The 19,576-nt window shown below is 39.0% G+C and overlaps 5 protein-coding genes across 9 annotated transcripts; 3 read left to right on the top strand and 2 right to left on the bottom strand.

Annotated features, from left to right (window-relative positions):
- Nucleotides 1-361: 361 nt before the first annotated feature.
- On the top strand, nt 362-5,952 carry LOC117642366 (sentrin-specific protease 1-like). Of its 4 annotated transcripts, none has more exons than XM_034380455.1 (17): nt 362-471; nt 1,011-1,072; nt 1,159-1,220; nt 1,313-1,804; nt 1,886-1,988; nt 2,073-2,170; nt 2,273-2,337; nt 2,416-2,453; nt 2,583-2,637; nt 2,711-2,832; nt 2,913-3,015; nt 3,127-3,361; nt 3,445-3,564; nt 3,656-3,793; nt 3,881-4,018; nt 4,100-4,186; nt 4,267-5,952. In XM_034380455.1, the coding sequence occupies exons 1-17, from the start codon at nt 419-421 to the stop codon at nt 4,426-4,428; spliced, it is 2,133 nt and encodes a 710-aa protein (XP_034236346.1). In that variant the 5' UTR covers nt 362-418; the 3' UTR covers nt 4,429-5,952. The 4 variants fall into 4 exon arrangements, with proteins under 4 accessions (XP_034236346.1, XP_034236345.1, XP_034236343.1 ...); XM_034380454.1 differs by having other exon boundaries at nt 401-480; XM_034380452.1 differs by lacking the exon at nt 362-471 and adding an exon at nt 488-721.
- LOC117642367 (deoxyribonuclease-2-alpha) lies at nt 5,711-7,919 on the bottom strand. Its single transcript, XM_034380457.1, has 8 exons — nt 7,853-7,919; nt 7,554-7,677; nt 7,283-7,463; nt 6,961-7,204; nt 6,639-6,836; nt 6,434-6,542; nt 6,224-6,350; nt 5,711-6,141 (listed from the first exon to the last, which is right to left on the bottom strand). Exons 2-8 carry the CDS (start codon nt 7,664-7,666, stop codon nt 6,022-6,024), a joined length of 1,092 nt encoding a protein of 363 aa, XP_034236348.1. The 5' UTR covers nt 7,667-7,677; nt 7,853-7,919; the 3' UTR covers nt 5,711-6,021.
- A 1,240-nt stretch (nt 7,920-9,159) lies between these two features.
- On the top strand, nt 9,160-15,817 carry LOC117642703 (signal peptide peptidase-like 3). 2 transcript variants are annotated; one of them, XM_034381156.1, is made up of 11 exons: nt 9,160-9,513; nt 10,201-10,262; nt 10,333-10,410; nt 10,491-10,591; nt 10,649-10,780; nt 10,859-10,937; nt 11,025-11,289; nt 11,373-11,534; nt 11,616-11,731; nt 11,817-11,961; nt 12,045-15,817. In XM_034381156.1, exons 2-11 carry the CDS (start codon nt 10,234-10,236, stop codon nt 12,111-12,113), a joined length of 1,176 nt encoding a protein of 391 aa, XP_034237047.1. In that variant the 5' UTR covers nt 9,160-9,513; nt 10,201-10,233; the 3' UTR covers nt 12,114-15,817. The 2 variants fall into 2 exon arrangements, with proteins under 2 accessions (XP_034237047.1, XP_034237048.1); XM_034381157.1 differs by having other exon boundaries at nt 9,169-9,513; nt 10,661-10,780.
- Nucleotides 15,818-16,085: 268 nt separating this feature from the next.
- On the top strand, nt 16,086-17,607 carry LOC117642709 (uncharacterized oxidoreductase TM_0325-like). The gene is made up of 6 exons (XM_034381167.1): nt 16,086-16,384; nt 16,465-16,604; nt 16,679-16,771; nt 16,855-17,034; nt 17,112-17,282; nt 17,369-17,607. Exons 1-6 carry the CDS (start codon nt 16,348-16,350, stop codon nt 17,525-17,527), a joined length of 780 nt encoding a protein of 259 aa, XP_034237058.1. The 5' UTR covers nt 16,086-16,347; the 3' UTR covers nt 17,528-17,607.
- On the bottom strand, nt 16,854-19,383 carry LOC117642711 (protein GUCD1). Its single transcript, XM_034381168.1, has 6 exons — nt 18,938-19,383; nt 18,658-18,817; nt 18,460-18,586; nt 18,065-18,386; nt 17,839-17,981; nt 16,854-17,547 (listed from the first exon to the last, which is right to left on the bottom strand). Exons 1-5 carry the CDS (start codon nt 18,969-18,971, stop codon nt 17,884-17,886), a joined length of 741 nt encoding a protein of 246 aa, XP_034237059.1. The 5' UTR covers nt 18,972-19,383; the 3' UTR covers nt 16,854-17,547; nt 17,839-17,883.
- Nucleotides 19,384-19,576: the final 193 nt, after the last annotated feature.

Genomic DNA, 19,576 nt, shown 5'->3' on the forward strand with positions numbered 1-19,576 from the left:
TGCACCTCGTCATACCGAACAGAGCTCTGTCGCTCTGTCTCGCACTATCGCACTCTCGCACCCCGCCGGAACGCCCCACGAATGTGAGGCGATCGACGAAAGGACAGTTCTGGTTTGGGCCCGAATTGTTTGCTGACGTAGTTAAAATTCAAAGTTACGGCAGTTTATTCTGAAAATTATTGTGTAGGTCTCAAAGTTTCACACTTGGACTAGGTTTCACTTGCTACAGAGGTCATAGGATACTCTGATGCACCGATGCTTTCCTCGCGCACTACTTTGAAACTCCCGCCAGACTACTTGAACAGGCTGTGAGTGCTGGTTGTCAGGGTTGTCTAGGGACCGTTAGAGGCCTAGGGTGTGGGGGCGTGGGGAAACGTGGCCAAACTTAATTTCATTACATTCGTGGCCGCATCGAATAATGTTCATGAAGACAGGTGAATTTTCTCCACTCGTCGGAAGCGGCGGGCGGCGGTGTGTTTGGTTATCTTCTTCTTTTTGTTGTTCTCTACAGTTGATCGCACCAAGGCGGTTTCTCCCGTTTTCATGCTTGATTGTGTTCATATAGTTTGTACACAAATGCTTTTTCGTGTATGCCATGTTTAGTATAGTTTTAACTTCTGACCAAGATAAATATGGGAGGTTTCGCAAATTTTTTCCATACTTGCCTTGAGTATTTTACCGGCGGCTCTAGTAGTTCTGCCCAACCTAACAAGAAACGAAGGTAACTTGCTAAATGTTTAAGAATTCAAGCTATGATTTTAGGATTCACTTGCTGTTCTAGATTATTTCGGCACACTTGCTTGTTGTTGGCCTTTGCGGGACCTGAGTCGAGCGTCTTATTTAATTTTGGGTGTTTCTACACGGGACCATAACCTCTCATTGCGTCTATTTATGACATTACTTTCGTCTTATACTAACGTGGAGTCCATGTGAAATAGTTCCCCGGTTTTCCTATCTCTTGCATTATATGAGAATTCCCTTTGTTTCATTTGGGGCTTTGTCTTTTGCAGGGGAGAGGAACTTCCCAACCAAGGTAGCAAAGTAAGACGTATTGAAAATGTCACTTTGATTGGTGAGTTGTTGTCATTTGAAGATTCCTTTGGCTTGTTTGTAATGGCCGCTGCTTTTACTGCTTTAATCACCAATTTATTATTGTAGATGATGATAATCGCAGACATGTGACTGAGTTCCATGCCCGAACCAATCGAATTGAAAAAGATGTAAGTCACCTCATTTAAAACTAATTTATTTTAGAGTTTAACTTCTCTTTCCTTTTGTAACTTAATCATGAAATGTACCTTGAAATTTTCAGTTTATGCCTGTTAATCAAGTTAAAAAAATTGGCTCAGTTCGTATTTTGAAGTGGGGCCTAAATGGTAAAGAGAACCATGTGCAGTACTTGTCGCATCACAATCCCTTGAGCAATTCTGGTACAGCACACTACACGGAAGAAGTTCAGGTCCTTGAAGAAAACATCAAAGGCAACACTTTCTTCAGAAAAGACAGGAATAGTTTGAACATGGGAAGTACATCGAATTACAAAAATGCCGCCAGAAGTTCTGATGATGAAATTGAAGAGATATTCCCACCATCTCGGAAGACATTCAAGAAGAAAACTGCTGAAGTGGTTGAGACTTATAGATCACCTCAACTCAAGAAAAGTCCTGATGTAATTGAAGTCTATCAACCCTTACAGTCCAAGAAAAAGGTTAATGACAATGAAGTCCAAATTTTGAAAGAACGCTCATCTTCATCTAAAGAGGGACATGGCCTCCCTACATCATTTCCAAGAAAACCATTTAAGGTAGGGTAATAAAGTATCCACCTTCTCTGATTGAAAGCTAAGTTTAGTATTGTACTTAATTACATGTCTCTCTTAAAATAGGCTATTGATCCATGTGTGCCAGCTTCATCAACGCCCATTCTATTCACAAGTCGGAGGGCACTGGTTCGCTCTCCTGACCAACGAGATATTGTGCAGTCACCAAGTAAGACTTTCATGAATGTACCAAAACCATTTTATATCCCAGTCCAAAGTGCTCTTATATTATTCTGTTTCATTATATTTTCAGGCATGTCAAATGGCATTGAATCATGTCAGTACAGGACTCAAAGTTCATTATTGTCTGTTGATTCTAATTCAAGTCGGAAAAATAACACACTTCTTCATGTAAGATACACCCTAGTTCTAGCCTTTTTGTATCCACCTTGTTAGGCTTCACTGACCTTCTCTGACCCTTATTGCTTGTTTTCCTTTCCCTTGACCTTTCAGATGAAACGTGCTGAAGAAAATCAAATTTACAACAAAGTTTTTAAGTCTTCCTATGGTGCTGATCGGTAAGTTACAGTTCTTCTCTCATCACCTTGATTAATTTAAATATCAGCTTTTTCTTGACCTTTCTGTTTTATCGTCAGGTTACTTCCTCAACATCAGCAACCTTTGCCCCCCACTAGTAAGTTCTCCCTCTCTCTCCTTTTTTGTGAAATGTAACTTGAGGCTTATTAAATGTGCCTGTAGTACTTTATGTTAAAATTAAGTTTAACTTTGTTTTACCTCCTTTTATTGTTTTGTTTGTTTGAAGGTCACAAAAGTGCTGACAAAAGTTTTGATGGCTCTCGTCGCTGGTCTGGTCTCTTGTACGTGTCATAGATCACAGAATAAATTAAGTGTCGATTTTTTTTTTCAAAATACTCAATCATTGCTTTGCAGTTCCAGACCAGCCAAAATGCCCGGGGCCTTAGACACATCTTTATCATCTAAAGACGCTCTCCCTTCTGAGCGCATCAATGTATCTGTTGAACGCACTAACATTAAAGAACCTTCTACATCAGGTAAATAGTGTTGTCTGTCGTTTTTTGTACTGTCTTGTTCGAACTGTTTCTTCTTATCATGTCTCCCTTTGTATCTTTAGCATCTCGTCAGAGTGATGATACAGACTTGCAGTACCTGGGTGAAGTTCATACATCAGTTCATACAGTGTCTCCATCATATGCACCAGATGTTATGGAAGAATTGTGAGTAGCTGCCTTATATTCTCTTTCCTTTTCCTTTACTGTTGTACTTGGCACTTGTGTGCCACTCCTCTGCACACCTTTGTTCATCCTTTAATTCATGATCGGTTTCAGACTTCAAAAATATGAAAAACTGCAAAATGAAAGAATGGCTCAGGCTAAACAAGAGGAGAAGTCCATTAAACTTCTTGAAGAGCGTAATCGGCTTGCCTACATAGATCGTCAAAAGCAAGTCGAGCATGAATTGGTTGACCAAATCAAATCTTACTTGAAGGTTGTAGAAGAACCCACAATCGAGGTTGAAGAAGAAAAAGAGGCACCTCTACCTGAGCTAACAGATGCTATGAATGTGAGTGAAACTCTTTACTTAAATTGTGCCTTCATTAATTTGGGAAGCCAAAAATATTCTTATCTTTTTTTTAATTTTCATAGGCGGAAATTAACAAAGCATTAGCAGCTCCTCCAGATGCTGTGCTTGTAAGTGCTTTCAATCTTACAATCAAGGGGAGAGATATGCGGACCCTCAAGGATTTGGCATGGTTGAATGACGAAGTTAGTTTTATTTTTTATCTTTTCTTTGTTTTATTACATGTGGTGGTATGAAAATAATGTCCCTTGATTAATTCTTTCTTTCTGATGCTAGATTATCAACTTTTACATGAATATGATCATTGAAAGAGGCAAAGCAGATAATTACCCATCGGTCCATGCCTTCAACACATTTTTCTTCCCCAAACTCATTAGTACAGGATATGACTCTTTAAAACGTTGGACCAAAAAAGTAAGTATTCAAGAAACTTTAACCTAAAGGAAACAACCCATTCTTATAGGTATATCTACAGTTTCTAATACTGCCTTGTCTTTGTAGGTTGACATTTTTGCCCATGATTATCTGCTAGTACCAGTACATCGGGGAATGCATTGGTGCATGGCAATCATAGATATGAAAGAAAAAGTTATCCGTTATTATGACAGTATGGATGGTCGATTCCCACAGTGCATGGATGTAAGTGGCTTTTCTCTTTCTAATTTTATTTACTTGATTTCTATGACTGCATTATACTAATATTTGATTAATGTATTTTAGGCACTAATGAACTATTTGCACAAGGAAAGTTTGGATAAAAAGAAGCAACCGTTCGACTCTACTGGCTGGGCCAAAGAACATGCAGAGGTAGATTTTGATAAATGTTTCAAGTGGATGAATCTAATCTCTGTTGGACAGGTGTTCTGATACATGTAATTCTGTTTCAGGGTATTCCTCAACAGAATAATGGAAGTGACTGTGGCATGTTTGCCTGCATGTATGCAGAATACATCAGCAGAGGAGCTGAAATCACTTTCACCCAAGAAAACATGCCTTACTTCAGGCGGAAAGCAGTTTATGAGATTTTAAAGGCTAAACTTCTATGTTGAAGCACCTTTGTTTTGTTTTTTGCCTCATTTTAAAGTTTTATATGAAGTAGCCTTTACACCTCTTCATCTAACCGAGTTTTCTTGTCTTGGAAACCGTTTGCTAGTCAAGCTGAGAAGAGGTGCCTGAGTCTCAGGTTTTACCAGATTTCCGCATTTTGCAGACTTTCCAGTGATTTAGTTCGCATGTGTCGTGTGAGACTCAAGTCTTTTGCATTGGACGCCTATAGCGAGCAGAAGTTTGAGTGTGTGCTGAGTGTACATTGACTTTTGTGGTTCGCTTCAGTGAATTCTACCAAGTCTTCATCTTAACTGCCCTCCCAAATCAAGAGGGAAAGTGGCTTTGGCAAAGTGGAAGGATAAGATGAAATCAGTGTGCACTTGGGTAACAATTATGTATGACCATTTAATATCTGTTTTCTCACCCAAAGTGTCTTTTACCGAATGGTCCTCTAAAATAACTCGTTTGTCTGTTGTTTCCATTCATCACCAGTAATTTCAGTTCTGTAATTGTTATTGTTTCTTTATTAGAGAATATCTGTTGTGGAGAAGCACCCTGTACTGTAAATGTATACATTGAAGTCGATTCTAATTCTATTAACTTAATGCTTTTTAGTGAAAGGAAAACAGATATATGTATATGAATATGGGTTTGCCGATAGCAATGCAAGCAATTTGAAAGTACAAAAGATATTTAATCCTATAGATCATCATGTGGCATTGCCTTGACACAAGATATGTACATAGTTAGTTTCAAGTTTTAAGGAAGCAATTCACAGTAACTAGATTGCAAGTAAATTTATACTGCTACTGAAACAAATATTTTTCTTAACATTATTTTGTATAAGTGTATCTATTTATGTAACTAATGTACATTTGTTCTAATGCTATTTTTGTATTTTTTAGTTTGTGCCTAAATTCCATCTGTTTGAAGGTTATTTTTTACTCTTTCTTATCAAAACCACCTGTGGGATTAAGATTTTCCACTATATCTATCCGAACTACTCATAGATCTGATTATAACTTTCCTGGTTTCACCAAATTTCGTCTTAAAAATTAGATTAAAAAATGCTTTTAAAAGACTCCAAAACATTTTTTCAACAAAGGTTATTTTTGTGTTTTACAAATAAAAGGGGTGAATAAAATCAAGTCTCAGAATTATAGGGTAAACAAAAGCAGCCGTACCCCCTTTTATTTAGACTTAACATTTTCACCCACTTTACCATTTCTGCAACACAGAGATCTGTTAAATGTATAAGAAAGGACTAAGGTTGTAGACGTATGATTTTTTTTTTTTGTAGTTTAACATCAAGTACTCTTGCTGTGATTTAGGCCTTTTGTCTACTACAAACCATGTTTCATTGTCACAATTGTCAAGATTTTCTTTTAACTATGACTTCCATTTCTCAGATTACTCTGAGTCCTCCTCTTTCAGTAATCGGTGTTCTTTTCTAAAAACATTTATCTGAAACTCAGAGCCAAGGTGTAAGATATGTAAAATTTCTATTTATGTGATGTTCATGTTTAGTTAGGTGTACAGTTCACTTGAAATGGGAATAAACAATATTCAAATTAAAGATAAAGACTGTTCTCATCTCATAAGGACATCGTACCAGCAGGACAAACATCAAGATTTTCAATGGAATCATGGAACGCATGGAAAAGTTGTGTACTTTGAAAGCATACAGTTCCACCCCCTCGTTGTTTCTGGTGCTCCTGCAATAGGATGAATTCAAACATTACAGCCCAATTTGAGTTTTAAGTACACTTACATTTTTTGTTTGGTCTTGGAACAAACCATTCTGTTGATATCACCAATGCAGATCCATGCCTGGTATTCTTTAGATGATACGGCCCACTTAGAGTGATCTTCACCCGTATTAAATGAGAAATTTTTAAGATCCATGCTTTCCACATTTTCAACCCTGACAGAAATGAAGACCCAATTGTATAAGCCCTGCCAGTGTCTTGTTTTTGTTATTCTTGTACTTGTTGGATTAATACTTACTTGTAGGGCTTTCCACATTCTGATTGCATTTTAGCACCTGGACCATGGTTCCATGTTTCTACAAGGAGGTCTGTCTTCAGGGTCTGAGCCACCCAGTCAGCATACAAATCTGAAAATTTCATTTGTGAAGATAAACATGCATTACTCTATGACACATCTCAGTCTAGAACCATGAAGTGAGACTTCTTGACATCAAATACTCTACCTTTGCCAAAATTCTTAGATTTTGCAAAAGATGTAAAAGGTATACCATCAATTGAAGAAAATTGTTCTGCATGAAACCAGGGAGCGGACGGAATGTGTTCTCCCTTAGCAGCTGCCGTGAAATTCGGCATGGAACCACTTAAAGTTTGAGGCACCTCAGCATCATAAATGTATGGCTCGTTATACATAAGTTGGTAACCTGAAAGGGGGAGAAACGACACATTCATATGAGAACTTGGTGTAGAAATAATAATATTTTTTTGTAAAAGCTGGCAATAAATAGAAACTGATATCTGTTACGATAGGCAAAGGTGAATAATTACCAATTATGTTGAGATCCTTCGGAAGTAAAGTGATGCAGAGGAAGCTCTGGCCATACATCATTCCAGTGCTAGGGTAAGAGTAAACATTGCTACTGGCCTCTGGTGGGTAGTGTGGAACACTATGGACCAGCCAGAAACCAGATGAGCTATCCCCCATAGCCACACCTTTTGTGTGGCCTAGTGTCATGGATGTTGGACTGTGAGGTGGCGCATCATTGTACAATATTCGAGCATATTTTGAAGCCTGATGACATGTCAGACATTTAAAATGACATAAGGACAGAGCATGTAAACAAAATAAGAGTGTCATTAAAATACATACCTGGCCATCATACAAGGGCCTCAATGTGTTCCCCATAATAGAATTAGGGTCACTAACAGTTAGTGAAGACAATGTCCAGCTTTTATTTGTTGAAGTTGAAGAAATAAACATGTAGCCCACACCATTCTTCACATTCACATTTTCACTATTTTTGAGGCGAGGTAGTTTAATTGCCACAAACCTTGGTAAAAATGTGGAATTACATGATTAAATGTTCACTTTGTAAGCAGTTTAATTAATTTAAATTTAATGCAACATTGTTTGTTTTTACCAATCAACAGGTAAGTTGTTTTCATCTCGGCATTGCAGTGTGCTGCCAAAAATCCCGGGGCATAAAAATATGCATGCGCACAGAAGAACTCTTACACCCATAGGAGCCCCCATAATTCAGACACCTTCACAAACAAGAGAAAGAGCAGAGAGATTAGCTTGGAGACTTATGTTCAGGTTTGTTTTGGCCCAGGGCAAGGTGCAGTGCAGAACAACGGAGTCGTTCACACAGTTTTTGATGTGAACTCATGTCAAATTATTTCAAAACGCAAGCGGTCTACGGTCCGCCCAAGCACTCACCGGTCTGGTGCCGCCCCTCGAACGGCCTGTTGTGCGCAGTGTGGCGCGCTTGCGCTGGTCGCTGGTCTGGTAGTCGCTGGTCGCACAGCCTCTATCAATGCTAAACCCCCTCCACTCCCCCTTCCCCGCGACCGTTGACTCGCCTCGCGCAATGCATGCAATGCATGCAATGCAACCCCCCTCCTCCCCCTCCCCTGGCCGGCCGGCCCAGCGTGGCGCGTAGCCGGCGTAGCCCAGCGGGGGCTGCCCTTTTTTGCAGGGTGTGGAGTGCAGAGCAGTGTAAGAGGGAAGGAACAAAACGAAGCACGTCTACTGCCTGCTCGACCTTTGACCCTTAGCTGGCCGATTGAGTAGTTAAAACTGTTGACGTTGGACGCCCCCAGCGTGATAAGCAACGTGCAAAGTTACGCCGGTTTGTCCGGGTTTGTCTTCGTCCTTCTGTAGCGCTGCCGTTAGTTCTCTCTCACTCACTCGTTGCGCTTCACGTGCTGGACTTCCCCGGCTGGATGCCACGCGACGGTGTCTTCTTCACGCTGCTAGGTGCGAAGCCTCTCTGGTGATGAGTCTTTCCGTACTTCCTGTAAAGGCATTTCCGATCGCGGAAGCTGGCGATACCTTCTAGTGGATCCTCCAGAGCGAGAGCCCAAGTCTCCCTCGGCTCTCTAGAAAGCCTCCCCCCCCCCTTTTTCAACAACCTTCCCCGTGGGCGGTATGCGGTATGCACTGAGGAACGGGATCCAGCCTATAGACAGCCCTCCTTCATCCACTAAGTTGAGTCGCTGGAAACGCCCCGATCGAGGGAAGTCCAAACTTGGCTGAAACAGAGGCAAACCAGGGAGAACAAAAACGCCCAGATGATGTCTATAAGACCACAAAATGAGTGATTTAAGTCAAAATTAGGTCCATTTTGGTGGCTAAATTACATCATCTGATGTCGTCGTGACCAGATTTTAACTGCCTGTTCTCCTTGGGAATGCAGGCGCAAAGGGGGAAGTACTTCTCAGCGTTCCGGTTACTTCGTCAGCTTTGTAAGGCTCAATGCACTATGCAGCCGTTCAGAGTCAACATTTTTTGCCAGAGGGAGCACCAGTTTGACGTTGCTTCAGGTTGCAGTGCTTTGAGGCATGCATGCTACGTGCGTCTGGCCTGCAGCTGGATTAGGTATTCTCGTTCTCGTTGCCAGATCGGATCCAGGGAAAAGAAGTGCTGCCTTCCGGCCTTCCGGACGCCCCCTGCCTTAGTGACACTTGAGCGCGGAGGGACACAACATTGCATTGGAGCTACTTTCTCGAAGCAACTGAAATAAATGACTGAAAATAGCCAGTTGTATGCAAATATATGCCAGCAGAAAACAGGCATCAGTGCGCCTTTGAAGTATGTGAAATGCATTTTTCTTTGGCCCGCCGTGCGCGAACTACTTCTCACGTGATCATGTTTACCAAAATGGCCGCCAGAGAAGTCTAGTCTTCTTGCAGCCCGGAATAATTTGTGTTATTTTGGGTATTTTGTGGTCGGTGTGTGTTTAAAACTATGAGAAAATGGTGAAAACTTAGAAATATCGGAAAGGAAGTTTCCGGTTGTCTCGGGCTAAGCGCCCACCCCCCGAACAAGGCGGGGGTGAACGACACCCTACCCCTTTATGGAGAAAGCAGTTCCATAAGGTAAAGTCTACCAAAATGTGCAAATTAGCAAACCAGTCTCATTTCTAGAAATGTTTCTTGATGAAATTTTGTTTGTGTCACCCCAATATTTGGTCTGGCTGCTCGTGCTGTACTCAACATGTTAAGTGTAATTGAGGATAAGCCAATTCTGTCATTGTTTTCGTTTGTCACTTCCCATCTTTAAATGGATAGTTTCGTCTGCATTTTGAATGTTTTGATGCGTCTGCCATATCATGAAGTTAGTTTTGATTGTCCGGGTGGCATGATTCGCTACCTTACCCCACACTCAATCCTTGGATGAAAATTTGGAGTAATGAGGTTATGCCTCTGCCCTCCTCTAGTATTTGGATCATTTAAGTCAAGTAGAGCCCAGTCCTTCTGAGTTTCTGAGACAGCTGCTGCTTTACATGTTTGACATTTTTGTCATCCACTTTTTGCCCTTTAATGGTTTTCGGGAATGCCGTCAGTTTTGATTCAAGTTAATGACCACTATTAGATTTTGTTGGTCCAAGCATTCTGCTGGAAACCGACAGCCTGTTTTGCAAGTGAAATTTATTTTCTTCGTCGACTATTGCAATTCTATTTCTGCCACAATTTTTCATTTTCTAGTGGAATTATTTCTAATATTTCTCTTTTCAGTTGTATTGTTTTATTTATGTTTGATGCACATTCATCGTTTTTTTGTAGAGGTGTCTGGTGTCTGGTTATTGAAGTCTTAAGATGGCTGCTACTCAAGCTGATTATCAATGGTAAGATTTGTTTCTTTGATTTATAAGTGACACTCCTTCAGATACTGAACTGTTCTCTGGTTCTGCCCAGGGCATACTCCATCATGGATTCATCGAGAGTATCTACTTTCCTCATATCCATACTATTGATAGTTTATGGGAGCTTCAGGTCAGTCCCTGTCTTTTGCTGTTTTCTTACATTACCGTCCAAAGCTTGATATTTATGAATTCAAATGATGTATTGCTCAGGTCTCTAAATATGGAGCAGGAGGCACGGGAAAGGGAAAAGGAGAGAGAGAAAACAATGGGCCTCACTGGTCTGGCTACTAACAATTCATCTGCTGAAAATAGTAAGTAAAATACATCTTGCCCTCTTCAATTTTTTATGATGTTTATTTCAAGGACAGATTATTTTGCAGGAGTGCAAACCCTGGATACAATGCAAGCATTGTGTTTGCCACTTGGAGCCTCTGTCTCACTTCTTGTCATGTTCTTCTTCTTTGACTCAATGCAAATGCTCTTTGCTATTTGCACAGCAAGTAAGTGTTTTTGCTTTGTTTACACAACTTAAAGAAACAAGTCACTTCTTATGTTCTAATTGTTATTTCTGCCCACAGTTATTGCAACTGTAGCTTTGGCGTTTTTACTTTTACCAATGTGTCAGTATATCATCAGACCATGTTCTGATGGTAATAAGTAAGTAAACTTATCGCAATAGCATTTACTGATCCATAAACAATATTTGTTTTATCTTTATTAATTTCCACTTGTTCCTCACTGTAGGATATCATTTGGAGTGTGTGGACGCTTCACTGGCGCTGAATTATTATCTTTCTCTTTAGCGCTATTTATAGTGTGCATTTGGGTCTTGACTGGACATTGGCTACTAATGGATGCTATGGGCATGGGCCTTTGTGTGGCTCTCATTGCTTTTGTCAGGCTTCCCAGTTTGAAAGTGTCGACCCTTCTACTGACTGGTCTGCTCATTTATGATGTCTTCTGGGTCTTCTTTTCATCATACATTTTCAACACCAATGTCATGGTCAAGGTATGACCCAGCTCACATCATCTGAATTGGCAAGTTTTTCAGACATAGGAGTGTTCTGATAGGATTGTTCCAATTTTTTATAGGTTGCAACTCGCCCAGCAGAAAATCCTGTGGGTATTGTTGCAAGAAAGCTTCATCTTGGTGGTATTGTGAAAGAAGCTCCCAAATTATCACTTCCGGGCAAGCTGGTTTTTCCAAGCTTACAGAATTCAGGCCACTTTTCCATGTTGGGACTAGGAGACATTGTAAGTCACATAACATATTCAGATTTAATTATAATCTTAGGATGTTCATGTTCTGAAATAAATTGTCATCCCTCCATTCAGGTAATGCCAGGTTTACTGCTATGTTTTGTATTGCGCTATGATGCTTATAAAAAGTCCCAGCTATTACATTTGGGAGAAACTGGGCTTCCTCCCCCAAGGCATCTGAGTAAAGTCAGGTGAGAAACAATTGCATAGAAAATGGATCTGCAAGAGCTGTGACTTCCATCTATTCCATTTGACATCTTTCAATTTGTTTTACAGTTATTTCCATTGCTCCCTGATTGGATACTTCCTGGGTTTATTAACAGCTACGGTATCTGCAGAAGTTTTCAAAGCTGCACAGCCCGCTCTTTTATATCTTGTTCCATTTACTCTACTGCCATTACTAACAATGGCTTACCTGAAGGTATGTACTTATTGCTAGCAAAATGCTAAAAGTTTATCACTTTCATTAAAAACCATAATAAAAAAATGTGTTCTACTTTTTAGGGTGACTTAAGACGAATGTGGAGTGAACCTTTTATTGTGCACTCACCCTCTAAGCACTTGGAAGTTTGACATCAGAAGAATCTCATATTATAAGTTCAAGTGAATCATTTCCATGAAAAGTATGTGCTTAGATCAGTGCAACATTCATCATAGACAAACTCCACTCGCAGTTTCTGGACTCATTGCAGATAGGTGTGAACTTTCACCTATATTTTCATCATCATGTCACCATGCCCATTCTAATCATCCATTTCTATATATTCAAAGTCATCCTCTTATAGTGCAATTCAATTGGTACAGTGATTGTTCATTGATTAGGTGGGATTTGTATTAATTATAACTTCTGAAAATTCTTAATTCAATAGTGATCTGTGCTTTAGATTTGGTGGATAAGTTGACTATTTACTTTTAAAATTACATTGTTTTCAATGTCTGTTGAAGTACATGAATGGTTGCTAATAATTGATTCATTTTCTCAAGGTTGATGTTAGCAGTCATTGATGTTCTGTTGGGTGTGCACTTGATCTAGTGATGTTACTGAATGAAAATTGTTCAAAATAGTGTGGCAAATTTTTCTGAATTAGCAAGCACTAGTAATCATAAAATGTTGGCAGTCTTATGCCTGTTGGGTCTCGGCAATGTGGTTTTTGCACTGTATTCATATTGCAGATCAGCATATGCCACCCACTGCTCCTGTGATTTTTGGTGGGTCTCTTTAGACGCTCCGTACTCTTTATTATTATAATTAATTATCATTATTACCAGTTTTTTTTCTTTTTCTTTCTTTTTTTTGTTTGTTTTGTTAGATTGTGATGTGATGTTTTTCGTTTTAATGTAAAGTACTTTTACTTCTCTGTTGAACTCTGAAAGGTGGTGAAGGTCAGAAGATTCTTTCATTGTGTGATATGATGGTTAATTTTATTTAGCGTGAGCATTTAAGTAAATACAATTGTCACTCCAAATGTGTCACTTAAGAAAAAAGGAATAATAGAGAAAAGGGGTTTTTATGATAACTGTACAAACCTCTTGCTTTCTGTTTAAAACTTTGCATGATTAACCATGTGTTATCTTTTTTCCCCGTCTGTCTTTTAAGAGCCTATGATTTTTAAGTTACCATGCGAAACTTATTTTTACATTTTTAAAATTTTATTTCAAAAGTGCTACAACTCAAATGTAAAATCATTTCAGTGTCCTGTTTTTAATGTAAAATTTCTTATAGTTGCTATGTGACTCAAAACTTAATGCAGTATTTATTGAAACATGACCAAACTGCTTAAATTTAAATGATTTGTGTTTGTTACCAAGTGTGTTGTCTGTTTCACACTCAACAGGCGGTGCCGTTTTGTAGCCTGTGAGCAACATTTCAGGCCTTGAAATTCAGGTGTACAGATGATACAATTTGTTTGCGCTTCCATGTCCGAAAAAGTGTGAAAAGGAAGTATGTGAGGCATGTGCTCTTTGTCTATCTTAACCAACTATGTCAAGTGATACTAACTTTTAATGCTCAGTGGCTTGCTTATTGAATGTTTTATATGTGTAGAAGAAAAAGATTGATATAAGAGTCCTTACGACCCTTTGTTTCTTTCCTTAATTTCTGAATGTGTTAGGAGGAAGGGGAAAGGGAGGCTTATGGTCTCATAAGTGTGCCCTGTTTGTAAATTTTCTACTTATAAGGTACCCCATTGCAGCACCCTCTAGTAATTGTCTAGTGCAGTCTTTAATGTTATGCTCTCCTGAATGTTAGTGTCTATGAATGGATTAAAGAGAATGTGTGCACAAACAAATGTGGACATCACTTGGGCAATGCTTTTTATGGTCAGACCTCTGAGCTAGTGTTAGAATTTATATTAAAGATCAACTTATTGTTTGAAATCAAAGCCATTCATTCATCTCTATGACATTGCAAAGAGGTGACAGCATTTTAGCATCCAAGTTGTGTTACATGATAACACTAGTGCGTGTTTTTATTTAAGTTTTTATTTAATAATGTGATGGTAGTATGTAAATTGGGAATCTCAAACTGCTTAATACTGATGCGCTTTGTTCAAAGATAAGAGACCAAAATGACTGTTTCACTTTTCCTTATTTGTTTGTTTATGTTCGTTAATCTGATCTAGCTGACAGAATACTATGCCCCCTCCTCCTCTAATTAGCATCTGCAGCTCAGTCTCTGACTCCAAGTTTCACTTATCTAATGTCTTACATTAACTCATGACGCCCTCACCCTCATTTAAAGGCTTGAATATGCAAAAAAAAAAAATCGATATTAGCTGGAGGAAACATTACAAGTGCTCAAAGGGACCAAGACTTCGCATTGGTTCATGTACGGGTGCAACTTTTTTCCTTCTTTATGTTCTTCCATGTTAACATTTTCATTTTATTAGTTTGGTGCTAAATGTGACAGTTAGATATGTGCAATGTGTATACACACAATATTCTTGGTGTAATGAGAATGTTCAAAAGTAATCTTGCTCTGCATTCACAAATGCATTTTTCACTGATGCATAGTGTGCCAAAATTTGGAATGTGACTGAGTTTATTTCTTGGCATAAATGTAAGGAGTCAGCAAATAGTCTTGCCTGGTAACCTCATTCATGAAATAGAAAATTGTGTAACATCAGAAATGAAAATACAAAACACTGCCCATTAGAAAGCTTTAAAACTAAAATATTGCTATGCGGCATTGGCTTATCTTTCTTCATCAATGACTACATTAAAAGCAAACCTTTATTTGACTTTACTGCTGTGATCAGTAATGATAAAAGTACATGATTGTAACTTAAATGTACAAAATTTTCTCTTGATGTTCCTTAAGCACTTGAATCTTTTTCTTAAGCCAACTTTTATGCTTGGAATGATGGTGCTTTTGTAAATCCTTTGCAACAAATGTTTCAGAACTGGTTAATGTTATTTTAAAATGCCAATTGTTGGTTTTCAATGCACAAAGCAGTCATCTTTCTTGTGCATACAACTAGTAAAAAGATTCTCATGTTCATCAACATTGAACATTCTGTAGAATCACAGTATTTGTTTTGTTAATACAGATCCATTTATTGTTACCTTTGCTTACATCATGGTGCAAGTGTTGCTGAATACATCTTTGATTATCCATTTCAGTATTATGTCAATTACATATTGTCATTGAAACATCAGTAATGTGTAAATCGCTTTATGAGTTTTCAAAAGCTAATATTAAAGAAAGCAACAACACCATACTATCTTCACACGGGAAAACGAAGCTTGTTGCTTTGGTAGCAGTTCTGTGTATCATTATTCTTACTGAAGCCATATCATTGATGGAAACTGTTTCATTATTGTACTGATTTGTTTTTTGATTGGGGCAAATGCCAGAATTCACTAGGTTAGGGAGACAAATTTTTATTACTCTATCCAATACATCACAATTTTGCACTGTGCTATCCACTTCTTTTGTAATGAAAATGCGTAAATTTAGTAGATTTAGAGAGTGAATCTGTGTAATATTTACACTTGTGATGTCAAGTTTGAACTTTCTGTGGGGGGAATGATGTGTGGTTGTGAAAATGGAAACAAAGACTATATACTTATGTACTAGGTCAGTAGCTGTGTTGTTCCTTTCATTATTTCTTCTAATTGCTGCTGATTTGATGACTTGACCCCACCACCTCTCGACGCATTCTACTTTTTGTTTATCTAGCCTCCCCTCCCCGTTTTTTTCTTCCCTATTTGTACAGATATTTTATGTTGCAATTTATTTGTAGTGATATATTTGTAAATAAATCTCAGAATTCGTATCAGTATTATTTGGACGCCCCCTGATCCTTACATCTTGGTGTGTTACACTGAGCCAAGTGTTTAGCCTCTTAACATTTTACCATCATTGAGTGATTTTCCATGTACACGTGCCATGGATAAAATTTCTGATATCAACAGGAAACTGTAAGATCCAAGGAACCAATGACAATGCAAATGCTGAGCCCTGTCGAATGTGCAAGGGAATTCCACTAAATTTTCATTGTAATCACTCTTGGTACCATGGTGTAAATAGTGGTGGGATTCTTATTCGCACCACCGGTACACCGAGTAGTTGAGACAGGAACCGCAGAAGGCACAGTTACCAAGTCAGGACGTGAGCACCGAGAGCTCCAGCCAACATCCACCTGGCCTCTACCGGCATAGAGGCAAAGGCCAAGGCCGTTCAGAGAACACGTTGCCACGTGCTATCCTAGCGCCGTGGTTGCCCAGTTTGCCCTGGTTCCTGCAGTTCATAGCGCAGCTGGCGCGCCAAGGGTTACCGTTACCACTCCTTCCTCAAGCTGTCAGCATGTCTTCCCTCAAGGACAAAGTTGTCCTGGTCACTGGTAGAGTGATAGCCAGCTTGATGGAGTCAGTTACATGTTTAAAAACTGAAATTGTCATGCGCGGTCTTATGTTCCTGCAGGAGCGAGCTCGGGCATTGGCGCAGGGACAGCACTCCACCTGGCCAAGTTAGGTTGTCGACTTGCATTAACAGGACGGAATGAAGAAAACTTGAAAGCTGTTGTGCAGCAATGTGAGGACGCCGGTTTGGCTAAAGACAAGGTGCTTATGAGTTTAACGGATTATTTCTCCTGGCTTCTGTTTGCACAATAACATTTTTGAAAAAATTGTTCTAGATTTTTACTGTGTTTGGATCAGTGGAGGACCAATCAAGCTGTGAACGTATTGTTCAGGAGACAGTGAAGTATTTTGGGCAGTTGGATGTTTTGGTTTGTATTTGTTTACAGATATAACTTTCAGTTATAAATTAATCAACATTTTCTACTAGCCTTCTCTCGGATGTTTGAAACAGATTAACAATGCTGGTATTTTAGTGGGAGGGAGCATTGAAACTTTGACAGTAGAAGACTTTGACAGACAAATGAATGTCAATGTTCGCTCTGTGTTTATCCTCACCAAACTGGCTTTGCCTCATTTGAAAAAGACAAAAGGCTCCATTGTTAATGTTTCAAGTGTGGCAGGTGTGAGATCGGTAAGTGTGGAGGTCTCATGCCAATGTAATTGCATGTAAGTACTTTTCCTTAAAGAAAGGGTTTGTGTCCTTTTAAGTTTCAAAATGTAGCTGCATATGCAACAAGCAAAGCAGCTGTGGACCATCTGACACGATGTACAGCTTTGGATTCTGCTCAATACGGGGTGAGAATAAATGCAGTCAATCCAGGGGTGATTGTAACAGACATCCACAAACGAGCCGGCATGTCAGATAAGGAGTATGCTGAGGTATGATGGTATTCACTGCTAATCTCCAAATAAAAAAGCCGATTTCTCTTTTTATGTTTCTATCTGTACAAATTTTCTCGTTCCAGTTCATTGAGAGAGCTTCTAGTACTCATCCATTGGGTCGACCAGGACAAGTTGAAGAGGTGGCTAAGGCCATAGCATTCCTTGCTTCAGATGAATCTTCCTTCACAACTGGGGAGACTCTTACAGTTGATGGTGGTCGCCATACAGTATGTTCTCGATAGATTGTAACTCACAAATCCCACTGTTCATCATTTTAAAAATATTAAAAAATAATGAGAACTTTCATTTCTTAAATTAAAAAGATATTTTCTTGCATTTTTTGTAAAACATTTTGATTATTACACTAGTTAAAAACATTTTGTACAAAACCACAAACATTAAAAATGTAAAAAGTTTGAAATACAATGTAAAAGACTAGCTTGCAATTTCATTGTCTTTTGTAACGTCTTAACACATTGAGTTTAAGGTGAAAATTCCAGGAAAATCTCAGGCAAGTTGTACAGAGCTGATGCTGAGCACTAAAAGTACTTGCCTTTTGAGCCTGTAGTTTGAAGGGTCCTGAAATGTTAAAAGTTCTTCATACCCATTTTCTTTGGAAAATGAGAATCACATCCTCATCAGTCCCATGGCTTTTCCTTGCTGCATCCATAGCAGAGAAAGTCATAGAACAGATTTCTGTAAGGGATAAATCAATGAAATTATTTAATTTCTGGTAAAAAGCTATTTGGATCAGAAAAAAAAATTTGCATCACACTTACTGTCTTTGTAAGTTGGATTGCGATATAAATAACTTTGCTCGGCAGTGTTAAACCCACAAAGCACGATGTAGTGACCATGATACTCTACATTTTTATCACTTGAATTGCCAGATTTCCATGGCAAGCATGCTCGCAATTCTTCAGAAAACGACCTTGAGCTATTACAAACTTGGCAACGCAGCAAGTTGGCATTAGTGAGAAGAATTATTGGCCCACATTCGGATAAATGGTGCTGGAGATCTGCATCTGATAGAGAGGCTTTTCGAATGGATAAACCATTTAAGGCAGCCTCAGCAAACTTTTTGTTGACTCTAACTTCATCCTACAATGTCAGAAAACTTTTAAACAGTCAGTCATTTCATGGAAAAGCCTATTTCATAATCTTAGTTGCTTACCTTCATTAATATCTTGTCATAGAAATTTTGGTTGACATAATCTGGATGAACTCCTAAAGTGATAGTACAATATTTGTGTGCAATGTCATATCTTTGCAATAAATAACACAAATCAATGCTCCAGGTGCTGGGAAACCAAAGAAAACACTTTTTCATTAATCGTCAGAATCCAATACAGAATTTCCAGATTGTACATACCTTTTTTGAAAGCCCTCTTCAGCACACACTTCATTGAAATTCTTGAAAAGATCTTTCCGTTTCTCTTCTGGCAGTACCATGAGAACACATGATATGCCACAATCCCAATTATATTTTTGCTGTACGTGACTCAAAGGTAAGTGGACAAAAGGCAAAGTAGCTGCAAGAAGAAATTTTTTTGTCTAGTTACGAAGAAAGATGCAACACTGTGGAGACATAAACAAACAGTACCATAACAAAACATTATGAATTAAATATAAAAGGAACAGCAATTACTTACAAGTCTCATTTTTTTCTGCATTAAGAACAGACATTGTCCATCAGAGGAGAGAAGCCGTCCTTAAGTTTGTTTTGAATAATAAGTAGCCTCATTATTCCTTGCCAAACGTCAATAAGCAGACAGCAGACACCCACATTCCTAACTATTTATGCTTTTGACGGAAATATCGTTTCGTTTTCGGGAAACCCGGACCGTCTGCAAACTTTACAGCATTTCATGATCTACGAAGTCACTCGAGCCATAATTTGGATGAGGCAGAACGTCAAAAAATCCTAAATTCCTTCAAGCTGTATTTTCTGAAGAACTATTTTGACGTCCTTCCCCTCCACTCCCCGGCTCTCCTCTAGGGAGGGGGAGGGGAAAGAGCATACATATCAGAATTGCAGTTGAGAGGCCGGTTCATGTGAGAGACTAGGCTTGTTGACGCGGTATGAAGATAAAAAAATAATCCTCAAATGCTCACAATGCGCATGCGCAAAGCCATCCAACATCATCGCGGGGATCGCGGGAATGTCTTCCAAAGGTAGTCGTGCTGCGAAAACTACAATTTTGCATTGTTTACCACTATTGCGAATTGTTTCGCCAATGGCGAATATTTGACAAGCTGCCATTGCGTGGATTACAGCTCGTCAGTAAACC

The sequence above is a fragment of the Thrips palmi genome, unplaced genomic scaffold, assembly GCF_012932325.1.
Source record: "Thrips palmi isolate BJ-2018 unplaced genomic scaffold, TpBJ-2018v1 HiC_scaffold_16, whole genome shotgun sequence".
NCBI classification, from domain to species: Eukaryota; Metazoa; Arthropoda; class Insecta; order Thysanoptera; family Thripidae; genus Thrips; species Thrips palmi.

Excerpts from the sequence above, each read along its gene's own strand:
- LOC117642366 (XM_034380452.1), top strand. The coding sequence starts at position 633 with ATGGGAGGTTTCGCAAATTTTTTCCATACTTGCCTTGAGTATTTTACC. Across the intron at positions 2,833-2,912 it reads TAAAGAACCTTCTACATCAG|CATCTCGTCAGAGTGATGAT; the intron begins GTAAATAGTGTT and ends TTGTATCTTTAG. Across the intron at positions 3,565-3,655 it reads TGGCATGGTTGAATGACGAA|ATTATCAACTTTTACATGAA; the intron begins GTTAGTTTTATT and ends TTCTGATGCTAG.
- LOC117642367 (XM_034380457.1), bottom strand. The coding sequence starts at position 7,666 with ATGGGGGCTCCTATGGGTGTAAGAGTTCTTCTGTGCGCATGCATATTT. Across the intron at positions 7,464-7,553 it reads AACAACTTACCTGTTGATTG|GTTTGTGGCAATTAAACTAC; the intron begins GTAAAAACAAAC and ends ATTTTTACCAAG. Across the intron at positions 6,142-6,223 it reads TTGGTGATATCAACAGAATG|GAGCACCAGAAACAACGAGG; the intron begins GTTTGTTCCAAG and ends ATCCTATTGCAG.
- LOC117642709 (XM_034381167.1), top strand. The coding sequence starts at position 16,348 with ATGTCTTCCCTCAAGGACAAAGTTGTCCTGGTCACTG. Across the intron at positions 17,035-17,111 it reads GTGTGGCAGGTGTGAGATCG|TTTCAAAATGTAGCTGCATA; the intron begins GTAAGTGTGGAG and ends TGTCCTTTTAAG. Across the intron at positions 17,283-17,368 it reads CAGATAAGGAGTATGCTGAG|TTCATTGAGAGAGCTTCTAG; the intron begins GTATGATGGTAT and ends TTCTCGTTCCAG.
- LOC117642711 (XM_034381168.1), bottom strand. The coding sequence starts at position 18,971 with ATGTCTGTTCTTAATGCAGAAAAAAATGAGACTT. Across the intron at positions 18,587-18,657 it reads GAAGAGGGCTTTCAAAAAAG|CACCTGGAGCATTGATTTGT; the intron begins GTATGTACAATC and ends TTGGTTTCCCAG. Across the intron at positions 18,387-18,459 it reads ATGACAAGATATTAATGAAG|GATGAAGTTAGAGTCAACAA; the intron begins GTAAGCAACTAA and ends CTGACATTGTAG.
- LOC117642703 (XM_034381156.1), top strand. The coding sequence starts at position 10,234 with ATGGCTGCTACTCAAGCTGATTATCAATG. Across the intron at positions 11,732-11,816 it reads AGGCATCTGAGTAAAGTCAG|TTATTTCCATTGCTCCCTGA; the intron begins GTGAGAAACAAT and ends TTTGTTTTACAG. Across the intron at positions 11,962-12,044 it reads TAACAATGGCTTACCTGAAG|GGTGACTTAAGACGAATGTG; the intron begins GTATGTACTTAT and ends TCTACTTTTTAG.